The 12187-nt window shown below is 51.8% G+C and overlaps 1 protein-coding gene across 3 annotated transcripts in view; it reads right to left on the reverse strand.

The window, feature by feature from the left end:
• Window positions 1-4018: 4018 nt before the first annotated feature.
• Window positions 4019-12187, reverse strand: part of SMARCA2 (SWI/SNF related BAF chromatin remodeling complex subunit ATPase 2) — a 1851064-nt gene continuing 1842895 nt past the window's right edge. For all 3 annotated transcript variants that reach the window (XM_078675722.1, XM_078675721.1, XM_078675720.1), the window contains one exon: window positions 4019-5028. In XM_078675722.1, the coding sequence (XP_078531848.1) occupies window positions 4993-5028 (36 nt within the window). In that variant the 3' untranslated portion in view covers window positions 4019-4992. The remainder of the gene's footprint in view (window positions 5029-12187) is intronic.

Genomic DNA, 12187 nt, shown 5'->3' on the forward strand with positions numbered 1-12187 from the left:
CACTGCTTCGCAGTGCTACGGCCAGGGCGAAACCTAAAAACCACGCTGCACAGCATCAGAGATAATCAAAAACATTGGAAAAGCCAATCGGTCCTAAAAGAAAGCATATGTTCAGGATGAAGGTGAGATAGAAAATGAAACTGTTGTGCAGAGTCTCAAAGTAAAACCATGATAGTATATAGAAGAATTAACTGTTTGTTTTCCTTTCTATGCCTTTATTTATTTATTTTACTTACAAGACACCGTCTTAGGAAAGTACACAAAATAAAAGCATGTGCCAAACCTACATAAAATACAGCTATGAAAACAGTATCAAACTGACCATTGACTTGATGTAACATATAGACTGAAATGTCCCCCAGTGTTCTATAATATTTGATATCACCACTGATGAATACGGCCAGCTTAAGTCCCAAGAAACTAGAAAAAAGAAAGGGTACATGTTAAGGAAACAAGAGGTCTGCCAAGTTAAAGTAATAACAGGGTCCTTGCACCAGTTATCCTACTAATGTGTACAGCTACTACTCAAATAATGCACTGTCATCTTTATCCAAAGCAAGGGCTTGGAGTCAAGTTGTACATTGTATTAAATACTTACATTCACCTGCAAAATAGGTAGGAAATAATATGGCTATGTAAAGCCCGTCCGCGCCTGGACCGCGCCCAGTGCCAGAACCCCTGGACCCCGAAGCCGCCACACCACCAGACTGCACTACGACTCGGGCACCTTCCACTCACTCAACACCGGACGAGCCACTGGGCCACCCCGAAGCGCACCCAAGGACCCTTCACCTGCCGGAACTGCAGCTTCACCAGCATCCGACCCACCAAACCATCAACCAGAGAACCCAACCACCTACGATGCATCCTCCTCAACACCCGCTCCGCTCACAAGCACGCCATCGAACTCTGAGACCTCCTAGACTCAACCACCCCCGACGTTGCCTTCCTGATTGAGACCTGACTGAACACCACCTCGGCACCAGACATCGCCATAGCCATCCCAGAAGGCTACTAGATCTCCCGCAGAGACCGCCCCAACGGAGTGGGAGGGGGAAATCGCCATCATCCACAAGGACACCCTCAGAGTCTCAACCAACACCGACGACGCCCTCACCACCGCCGAGCACATGCACTTCCAGATCCACACCGACCCCAACACCACCCTCAGAGGAACACTCGTCTACAGACCACCCGGACCCTGACCGCAGTTCAGCGACTCCATCGCCGACCTCATCAGCACCCACGCCCTCACCTCCACGGACTACATCCTCCTCGGGGACCTGAACTTCCCCCTCGAGAACAACAACGACGCCAACTTCACCGCCCTGATCGACAACCTCATCAAACAGCTCGTGACGACACCCACCCTTCGCCGCTGGACACACACTGGACCCCATCTTCTCCGCAAGTCCCCACGTCTCCTTCAACCACACCACCGAAACCCACTGGACAGACCACAGATACGTCCACTTCACCTTCAGGAAACCCACCACACACCACCGCACCCAACAGATGCCACGCCGCTGATGGGGAAAGGTACCGAGGACCAACTGACCACCACCCTCGCCCTGGGACCACCCGCCGACACCCCCGACCCCGACACCATCAACCTCAAAAAGTGGATCAACGACTGCGCCGACACCCTCGCCCTACTCAAGACCTCCGCCACCAATCACATCAACAAGAAAGCCGCATGGTTCACCGAAGACCTACAAGTATACCTGTCGGAAGCTGGAAAAGAGCTGGCTCCGCGAACAAACACCAGACAGCTACACAGCCCACAAGAATGTCACCCGCAGACACCACCAACTCATCAGGACCGCCAAGAGGACTGCCTAGACAGCAATGCACACAACAGCAAAGAACTCTTCAACATCGTGAAAGAACTCTCCAACCCCAGCTCCAACACCAACGACATCCCACCATCGCAAGACCTGTGCAACTCACTGTCCACCTTCTTTCACTGCAACATCACCCACATCCACGACAGCTTCAACACCGCCATCCCCACATCCACCGCCGAGACCACCACTGCTGAGACCACCATCCCTGCGACCACCACACGCACCAGTTGCCTTACCGCCTGGTCCAATGTCAGCGACGAAGACACCATCAAGACCATGAACTCCATCCACTCCGGGTCCCCATCCGGCCCATGCCCTCACCACGTTTTCAACAAAGCCAGCACCGCCATCGCACCCCATCTCCGGAAAACAAACAACATCTCCTTCAAGACAGCAACCTTCCCAGAGTGCTGGAAGCACGCCGAGATCAACGCCCTACTGAAGAAACCCAAGGCGGACCCCAACGACCTCAAGAACTTCCAGCCCATCTCCCTGCTCCCTTTCACGGCGATAGTACCGGAGAAGATCGTCAACAAACAGCTGACCCGCTACCTCGAAGACAACAACATCCTGGACCCATCCCAGTCCGGCTTTCGCAGCAACCACAGCACCGCCGCCACCAACGACATCAGGATCCTCATGGACAAAGGAGAAACAGCCGCCCTCATCCTCCTGGACCTATCGGCAGCCTTCGACATTGTCTGCCACCGCACCCTAACAGCACGCCTCCATGACGCCGGAATCCAAGATAAGGCCCTGGCCTGGACCACATCCTTCCTCTCCAACAGAACCCAGAGCGTCCGCCTCCCATCCTTCCACTCCAAGACCACCAAGATCATCTGCGGCGTTCCACAGGGATCATCACTCAGCCCGACGCTGTTCAATATCTACATGGCACCACTCGCCCACGTCGCACGACAACACAACCTCAACATCATCTCCTACGCCGACGACACCCAGCAGATCATATCCCTCACCGAAGACCCCCACACAGCCAAAGCCAACCTCCACAGAGGAATGAAGGCCGTTGCCGAATGGATGAAAGACAGCAGGCTGAAGCTGAACTCAGACAAGACGGAGGTCCTCATCTTCGGCCCCACCCCCTCAGCCTGGGACGACTACTGGTGGCCAACATCGCTAGGGACAGCCCCTGAACCCACCGACCACGCACGCAACTTGGGGGTCATCCTCGACTCCATGAACAAGCAGGTCAACGCCGTCTCCGTTTCCTGCTTCCACACCCTCCAAACGCTCCGCAGTATCTTCAAATGGTTCCCCTCTGACACGAGAAAAACGGTCACCCAGGCCCTCGTCACCAGCAGACTGGACTACGGGAACACCCTCTACGCAGGAACAACAACCAAGCTCCTGAGACGGCTGCAACGCATCCAGAACGCTTCGGCACGACTAATCCTCGACGTCCCCCGACGCAGCCACATCACACCCCACCTGAGAGGCCTGCATTGGCTCCCTGTCAACAACAGGATCGCCTTCAAACTCCTCATCCACGCACACAAAGCCCTACACAACGCCAGACCAGCATACCTCAACGACCGACTCAGCTTCTACACCCCCACTCGCAGCTTTCGTTCTGCCAACCTCGCCCTCGCCACAGTTCTACGCTTCCGGAAAACCACCGCCGGCGGCAGATCCTTCTCCTTCCTCGCCGCCAAGACCTGGAACACTCTCCCTACCGGCCTACGACAGATCCAGGACCTGCTGGCCTTCAGAAGACTTCTCAAGACCTGGCTTTTCGATCAGTAGCAGCCCCCACCAGCGCCTTGAGACCCTCACAGGTATGTAGCACGCTTTACAAATGTAATGATTGATTGATTGATTGTGTATGATGGATACCTTCCAAAAGGTCAAAGAAAATGAGTACAGAAATCAAGCTTGTCTTCATTTTTTTGTGGGGTACTGGCTGCTCTGATTTAGTTTAGATGAGGACCAATCTTCTCAAAAGAAGATAAATGCTAGTCAATGAAACAGTGGTTTAATATATTCTAAAGACTTCTACATAAGAATAATTATTCAACAATAATTAGTCTTTCTACATAATGTTGCAAACACCAAGGGACACATTGGTTTTGTTTTGCGCTTCGGCAGACCTTGGTTCCTGAAAAACAGACGAAGGACAACAATTTCTTTAAAAGAAAAAGACACACATTGGATTCTTCAAAAAATTACTGGAATTTTATTCGCCTCAGGCGTATGATTTGCAACCAAAGACATTGTGCAAAGAAAGCAAAGATTAAGTACACTTTAGGGAAAAGGTGATTATCCACACTGGTAACAAAGGAGATCAGTTTGAAAAAAGAAGCTATCTATTACACTTTGTAGATTGCTTCTTTCAATAGCATTTCCAACCCAACGTTTTCTTTCCCCTTTATTCAACAGCAAAAGTAAAAATAATATTTATAAGCAATTTACGATTAAACAAATTTAATGAAGCTCAAAAGTGCGCCCTTGTTTTTATAGATCTGAAAGTAGTGAACATATTAATGTGCAGAGAAACAGACAGAACTGGGAGTAAATGGGAGGTGGACAGTGGAATAAGGGGGAAGAGTGTGTAGGAAAAGTCAGTGAGGGGTGGGAAGGCTACCCATCTACTGTACATTGATCAGCTATTAAACAAAGTTGCATATATGTACCACAGCATAAAAAACAATACTTAACAGCAACAACAAAAAACTCTCATAAATCGCCTGATGAAAAATAAAATAACCAGTGGCTTTAAATAGCTTTTTTCTGGCCAGCCTTCCTAAAAAAGATTCGATTTTGAACATTGTGATGCAGTTTTGAAGTTTACCGCATCTTAAAATGTGATAGAAACCAGGAACAACAAAACCATTTCCAGGCTTATTTTGGCTCGTAGAAATATACTATTAATCATGTTTCCCATCAAAACTTCTTTTTCTATTTCTTAAGTAGGTCCACTTGTTCACTAAATGTCACAAAGGGTTTCAGTTCTCTTACATCATATCATACGTCGTTCTGGTTTTCTATCCTAGAAAGCAGGCTATGTATGGATGGTAGATGATGAAAATACGGAACCATTTCCAATGTCTGTGACAAAAAGGTAATCTGTGGATGTGTAACGCGAGATCCTTAACAGAGTCTGCACGAAAAACAGATTCTGGCTTGATTATTCGTCATCACTTCCGCTTATGTCTGACTGGTCCTGGAAGGGAAACAAACAAATTGGTCAAATTATTTGCCATTCCTATCTGTACCCTTCATAAAAGCAAATGACCACAAAGACTCATAGAAATTAAAGATAATCAACAGAGATGTGAGGCAATGATATATGAGTGCAATGCTAACTCAGAAGTGGGCAGTTCTTACATAATGGAACCTAACTAAGGTACAGCCACCTCTCAGCAGGGCTGCAAAACCTTCAACACAACGGGACTCTGTTACCGAATACAATCACTGATCCAAAATATCCACCCCACTTCCATTTGGTTCCAGCATTTTAGATATTATAGGCAAATTTAGTTACTAATTACAGAGATAAAGAGTAATAATGTGCAACAAATGCTGACCCACTTACTTAGCTTAGCTGTTTATGCAATGACGAGATTTCTTTTATAAATTTGGAGCAAACCTAATGAACAAGTTACTTACCTTCGGTAACGATACAGCTGTAAAAAACATTATTTAGTGATAGATTCCTTACCTTTAAATTACCACCAGGCGTCAGACTGGATCCGGAAAGTTTTCGTCAGCAGTACCCCTGTGCATCGGAAGGTGGCGATGTGCAGCTCTGCGTCAGTCGTTGGCGTTGTGGTTGTGGTTGTCAAGATGATGCCGCGGCAGCTACTTAGACGCCGCCCTCGCGCGCTGAAGTCAGTTCTGCACACGACTTTCAGCGCCAGGAACGCAGAGCCATGCAAGATATTGACTACTGGTGCATCGAAACTAGGGCCCTGAAAGGGATGACCTTAACCCTAGATCAGTTCGCAGAACGAGGAAGATGGGTGGGGCGGTAAGGAATCTATCACAAATGTTTCTTACAGATACATCGTTACCGAAGGTAAGTAACTTGTGCATCTGAAAGAAACTGGTAGTGATAGATTCCTTACCTTAGAATAGATACCCCAGCAATACCAACCCCGGTGGTGGGTCTGCGAACCAAGATCACACCAGGAAGTCCCATAGAACAGAACGGCCAAAGAAGCCGTCTCTCCGGACTTGGCTGTCCAGGCAATAGTGCTTAGTAAAAGTGTGCAACGAGGCCCACATAAGCTGCCTGACAGATGTCTTGTAAGGGAACACCACGTCCCAATGCCGTATTGGCAACCGTCGCCCTGGTGGAATGGCCGCACAGCCCAGCCGGTGGCTCCTTCTTTGCCAGAGAATAACAGGCTTTTATACACAAGACGACCCATCGGGAGATTGTCTGCTTGTGTACAGCCTGACATTTCTTGGCGCCTACATAACCAACAAAGAGCTGGTCATCCACCCAGAACTGTTGTGTGTGACTCAGGTAAAATGAAAGTGCACGTTTTGGGTCCGGACGGTGGAGCCTTTCTTCCTCTCTGGAAGGATGCGGAGGCGGTAAGAAGGTGGGTAAAGTGATTGTCTGCCCGATGTGAAAGACAGTGACAACCTTTGTCAGAAAGGATGGACACGTTCTGAGCACAACCTTGTCCGGATGGACAGTCAAGGAGATTTACAAGAAAGAGCCTGGAGCTCACTCACGCTCCTGGCAGACGTGATGGCAACCAGGAAATCAGTCTTCAAGGTTAAGAGAGGAAGAGGACAGTTGTGAAGAGGCTCAAAGGGAGCACGCATTAATTATGTGAGAACCAGGTTAAGTCCCACTGTGGCATTATGAAAGGAATAGGAGGGAAAAGATGAGTAATGCCTTTCAGGAATCTCTTTACAACTGGGGACTTGAAAAGAGAGGGCTGATCAGGGAGCCTGAGAAAGGCAGAAATAGCAGAAAGGTAGCCCTTGATAGTGCCCAGAGCAGAGCCCTTCTTGGCCAAAGAAAGGAGGAACAGTAGGACTTCTCAAAGAGGGGCAGAAAAGGGATCCACAGCCTTTGCTGTGCACCATGCCACAAATTTGTTCCACCTGCAGGAGTATACCAACTTAGTGGAGGGACGCCTGGCTGCCAGAATGACATCACAGACTTCAGGAGGCAAGTCGAAAGGAATAAACTGCTGCCACTCAATCCCCACGCAAAAAGGTGGAGACTGGACAGGTTCAGGTGGAGGACTGTATAGATCTAACCAAGGATCTCACCACTGTCGAAAGCGACCTTGCGCCACGTCCGAGTGAAGACGCCATTCGTGATCCATCATGCCCCTGTGGCTGAGTTCATCCGCCCTGGCATTCAGAGAACCGGCCAGGTGTTGAACCACCAAGGATTGCCCTGACGTTCCAGTCATGTCCAAGGGCTGAGGGCCTCCTGACATAGGGTCCATGATCCCACCCCGCTCTGTTTGTTGCAGTACCACATGGTGGTGGTGTTCTCTGTGAACACCTGCACTACTCTCCCCTTGACAGAGGGAAGGAATGCCTTCAGTGCAAGGTGGATCTCCCGAAGCTCCAAGAAGGTTGATATGGAGCCTGGACTCCTCCAGAGACCTGAGGCATCTGATCTCTGCCTCTCCAATGTGGGCCCCCCTCATCCCAGGAGGGACGCATCCGTCACCACTAAGTGCTCCGTTTGGGGAAGGGAGAGGGATCTGCCATTGACCCAATGCCGGTTCGTGAGCCACCACTGCAGCTGTTGTGCAGTGCCCTTCGAGATCTGGATGTAATTGGACAGCTTCCCCTGATGCTGCGCCCACTGGAACTTCAGGTTACACTGCAGAGCCCGCATATGCCATCTGGCATGAGTGACCAGCGGGATACAGGAGGCCATGGAGCCCAGCAGCCTCAGGGTCATCCTGACCAAAACCCAGGATAGAGGCTGAAAGATCGGAATCATAGCCTGAATATCCCGGACTCGCCGTTCGAGAGGATAGGCCCGAAAGGGAGTCGGATCCAGAATTGCTCCGATGAAGAGTGGCTTCTGAAAGGGAATCGGGTTCGAATTCGGCACATTGATGGATAACCCCAGCAAATGCAGAAAGTCGGTCATAGTCTGGAGGTGGGTGACAACTGTCTGGTGCGAGCCCGCCTTCAACAACCAGTTGTCGAGATAGGGAAAGACTGGAACTCCTGACGTGCGCAGTTGAGCTGCTACCACCGCCATCACTTTCGTGAACACCCGAGAAGCGCTGGAAAGACCAAAGGGGAGCACGGTAAACAAAGTGCTCGTGACCTACTGTGAACCGCAGGTAACACCGGTGAGTCGGCAGGACGGGAATGTGAAAATATGCGTCCTGCATTCAACGCTACCATCCAGTCTCCAGGGTGGAGGGCAGACAAGACCTGAGACAGGGTTAACATCCTGAACTTCTCCTTCCGGAGGAAGCAATTGACGTCCCTGAGGTCGAAGTTAGGACGCAGGCCCTCAATCATAGGCACCAGAAAGTAGTGGGAATAACAACCATGTCCTACTTCTGGTGAAGGAACGCGCTTGATGGCCCCCTTCCCTTGGCCAAGAGTGCCGCGATTTCCTGTAGAAGAAGTGCCAAGTGATCCCCCGACATGTGGTGGCACTGGGGTGGCATGGCTGGAGGGGTGGTCTTGAAGGGGAGAGAGTAGCCCCTTTGGACTATTTGTAAAACCCACCTATCCGAAGTGATGGTGCGCCAGTGTGAGAGATGATAGCGAATCCTGCCGCCCACTGGTGTTTGATGGGCCTGAAGAACAAGTTACTTACCTTCGGTAACGATATATCTGTAAGAAACAGTAGTTAGTATTAGATTCCTTACCTTAGAATATCCCCAGGCGTCAGTCTGGATCCGGAAACTTTTGCGTAGCAGTACCCCTGTGCGTCGGTAGGCGTCGTCTGCAGGCGTCCCCTGCGGCTCCGCGTCGTCGGCGTCGTGCGCCGTGATGACGTCGCTGGAGTATATAGCCGCCGCCTCCGCGCGCTGACGTCAGTTCTTTGCACACAGCTTTTCCGCGCCAGAACACGCAGAGCCATGTGAGAACCAACACTGGTGCCATGTGAAACTAGGGCCCTGAAAGGGATGTCCTTAACCCTAGGTATCAGTTCGCAGAACGGGGAGGATGGGTGGGGCGGTAAGGAATCTAATACTAACTACTGTTTCTTACAGATATATCGTTACCGAAGGTAAGTAACTTATTCATCTGAAAGAAACAGGTTAGTATTAGATTCCTTACCTTAGAATAGATACCCCAGCAATACCAACCCCGGTGGTGGGTCTGCGAACCAATACAACCTACACCAGAAAATCCTGGAGGACCGAACGGCCAAAGAAGCCATCCCTCCGGACTTGACTGTCCAGGCAGTAGTGGCTCGCAAAGGTGTGCAGCGAGGCCCACGTAGCTGCCTGGCAAATGTCCTGCAAAGGGACTCCCCGGCCCAGAGCAGTAGTAGCCGCCGTGGCCCGAGTGGAATGGGCTCTCAGCCCAACAGGAGGCTCCTTCCGAGCCAAAGAGTAGCACGCTTTGATGCACAGGACGACCCACCGGGAGATGGTTCGTTTCTGTACCGCCCGTCCCTTCTTCTCACCCACGTAGCCAACAAACAGTTGGTCATCCACCCGGAACTGGCGTGTGCGATCCATGTAAAATGAAAGCGCACGTTTTGGGTCCAGACGATGGAGCTGCTCCTCATCTTTTGAAGGATGCGGAGGCGGGAAGAAGGAGGGTAAGGTGATGGACTGCCCGATGTGAAAAGCAGAAACTACTTTGGGCAGGAAAGAAGGTCTAGTTCTCAGAACCACCTTGTCTGGATGAATGGACATGAAAGGAGGTTTGACAGAAAGAGCCTGGAGCTCACTCACTCTCCTGGCAGAGGTGATGGCAACCAGGAAGGCCGTCTTTAAAGTGAGGAGACGGAGAGGACAGGAATGAAGCGGCTCAAAGGGAGCGCACATCAAGAAAGTCAGAACCAGGTTCAAGTCCCACTGAGGCATCACGAACGGAACAGGTGGATACATGTGCGTGATGCCCTTCAAGAATCTCGTTACAATAGGGGACTTGAACAAAGATGGCTGATCAGGTAGCCTTAAGAAGGCGGAAAGGGCAGAAAGGTAGCCCTTGATAGTGCCCAGAGCAGAGCCCTGCTGGGCAAGAGAGAGAAGGAAGAGGAGAACCTCGGAGAGAGGGGCAGAAAGGGGATCCACAGCCTTTGCTGTGCACCATGCCACAAATCTGTTCCACCGGCAGGCGTATACCGACTTTGTGGAGGGACGCCTGGCTGCCAGAATCACATCACAGACTTCAGGAGGCAAGTCAAATGGCCTCAACTGTCGCCGCTCAATCTCCAAGCATGGAGGTGGAGACTGGACAGGTTCGGGTGGAGGACCGTCCCCTGCTGCTGCGACAGAAGGTCCTCCTGAAGGGGCAGGCGGATCGAGGGACCGACTGACATGCTGAGTAGCTCGGGATACCAGTACCTTCGAGCCCAGTCCGGAGCCACAAGGATAACTTGGGCCCGGTCGCGCCTGATCTTCTTCAGCACTCTGGGCAGAAGTGGTATAGGCGGAAAGGCGTACAACAGACCGCAACTCCACTCGCGCCGAAAGGCATCGCCGAGCGAGTGCCGTCTTGGAAACTCCAACGCGCAGAACTGATGACATTGCGCGTTCTCTTCTGTGGCGAATAGATCTAACCAAGGCTCTCCCCATTGCAGAAAGAGGCATTTCGCCACGTCCGAGTTCAGACGCCATTCGTGATCCACCGAGCACCGACGGCTGAGTTCGTCCGCCCTGGCGTTCAGAGAACCTGCCAGGTGTTGAACCGTCAGAGTCACGCCCTGACGTTCCAGCCAGTGCCAGAGGCGCAGAGCCTCCTGGCAAAGGGTCCACGACCCCACTCCGCCCTGTTTGTTGCAGTACCACATGGCGGTGGTGTTGTCCGTGAACACCTGCACTACACTCCCGTTGACAAAGGGGAGGAATGCCTTCAGTGCTAGGCGAATCGCCCGCAGCTCCAACATGTTGATATGGAGCCGGGACTCCGCCGGAGACCAGATGCCTCTGATCTCCGCCTCTCCCAAGTGGCCTCCCCAGCCCTGGAGGGACGCGTCCGACACAACTACGTGCTCCGGTTGGGGAAGGGAGAGGGATCTGCCTCTGACCCAATCGCGGTCCGTAAGCCACCACTGCAACTGTCTCGCAGTGCCCTCCGAGATCAGGACATGGTCGGATAGGTTGCCCTGATGCTGGGCCCACTGAAACTTCAGGTCCCACTGCAGAGCCCGCATCCGCCACCGGGCGTGATGCACCAGAAGGATGCAGGAAGCCATCAGCCCCAGCAGCCGCAGCGTCAACCTGACCGAAACCCGGGATAACGGCTGAAAGATGGGAATCAAAGCCTGTATATCCCGGACCCACCGTTCCGGAGGATAAACCCGAAACTGCGCCGAGTCGAGGACCGCTCCGATGAAAAGGAGCTTTTGAGAGGGACACAGGTGTGATTTCGGCACATTGATGGAAAACCCCAGCTCGTGCAGGAGGTCTGCCGTCATCTGAAGGTGGTGGACGACTGTCTGGGGCGAGCCCGCCTTCAACAACCAGTCGTCGAGGTAGGGGAAGACTGAAACCCCTAACCGGCGCAGATGAGCTGCGACCACCGCCAACACTTTCGTGAACACCCGTGGGGCGCTGGTAAGGCCGAATGGGAGCACGATAAACTGAAAGTGCTCGTGGCCTACCGTGAACCGCAGGTAACGCCGGTGGGCCGGCAGGACGGGGATGTGAAAATACGCATCCTGCAAGTCCAACGCTACCATCCAGTCTTGTGGGTCTAGAGCAGCCAAGACCTGAGCCAAAGTCAACATCTTGAACTTCTCCTTCCGGAGGAAGCCGTTGACGTTCCGTAGATCCAAGATAGGACGCAGGCCCCCCTTGTCCTTCTTGGGTACCAGAAAGTAGTGGGAGTATCAACCACACCCTACTTCTGGCCCAGGAACGCGCTCGATGGCCCCCTTGGCCAAGAGGGCCGTAACTTCCTCCTGCAGAAGCGTCAAGTGGTCCCCCGACACACGGTGGTTCTGCGGTGGCATGGCTGGAGGAGTGCTCTCGAAGGGGAGTGTGAGAAGTTGGCCTGATGTGCAGTGTTCACTATTCTAGTGATCACTATATATCAGTCCAAACAACCCTTATTGATGATTGGTTGTAAGTCAACCTTATAGACCAGCTATCCTAGTAGCATGGATACGAGCAGTCTAAGGCTAAGACTCTAGAGGGCGTGTTAAGCCAGCTGTTTTACCATCACATTACCCCTGGAACACCCAGTGAAAG

The sequence above is a fragment of the Lissotriton helveticus genome, chromosome 2_1, assembly GCF_964261635.1.
Source record: "Lissotriton helveticus chromosome 2_1, aLisHel1.1, whole genome shotgun sequence".
Lineage (NCBI taxonomy): Eukaryota > Metazoa > Chordata > Amphibia > Caudata > Salamandridae > Lissotriton > Lissotriton helveticus.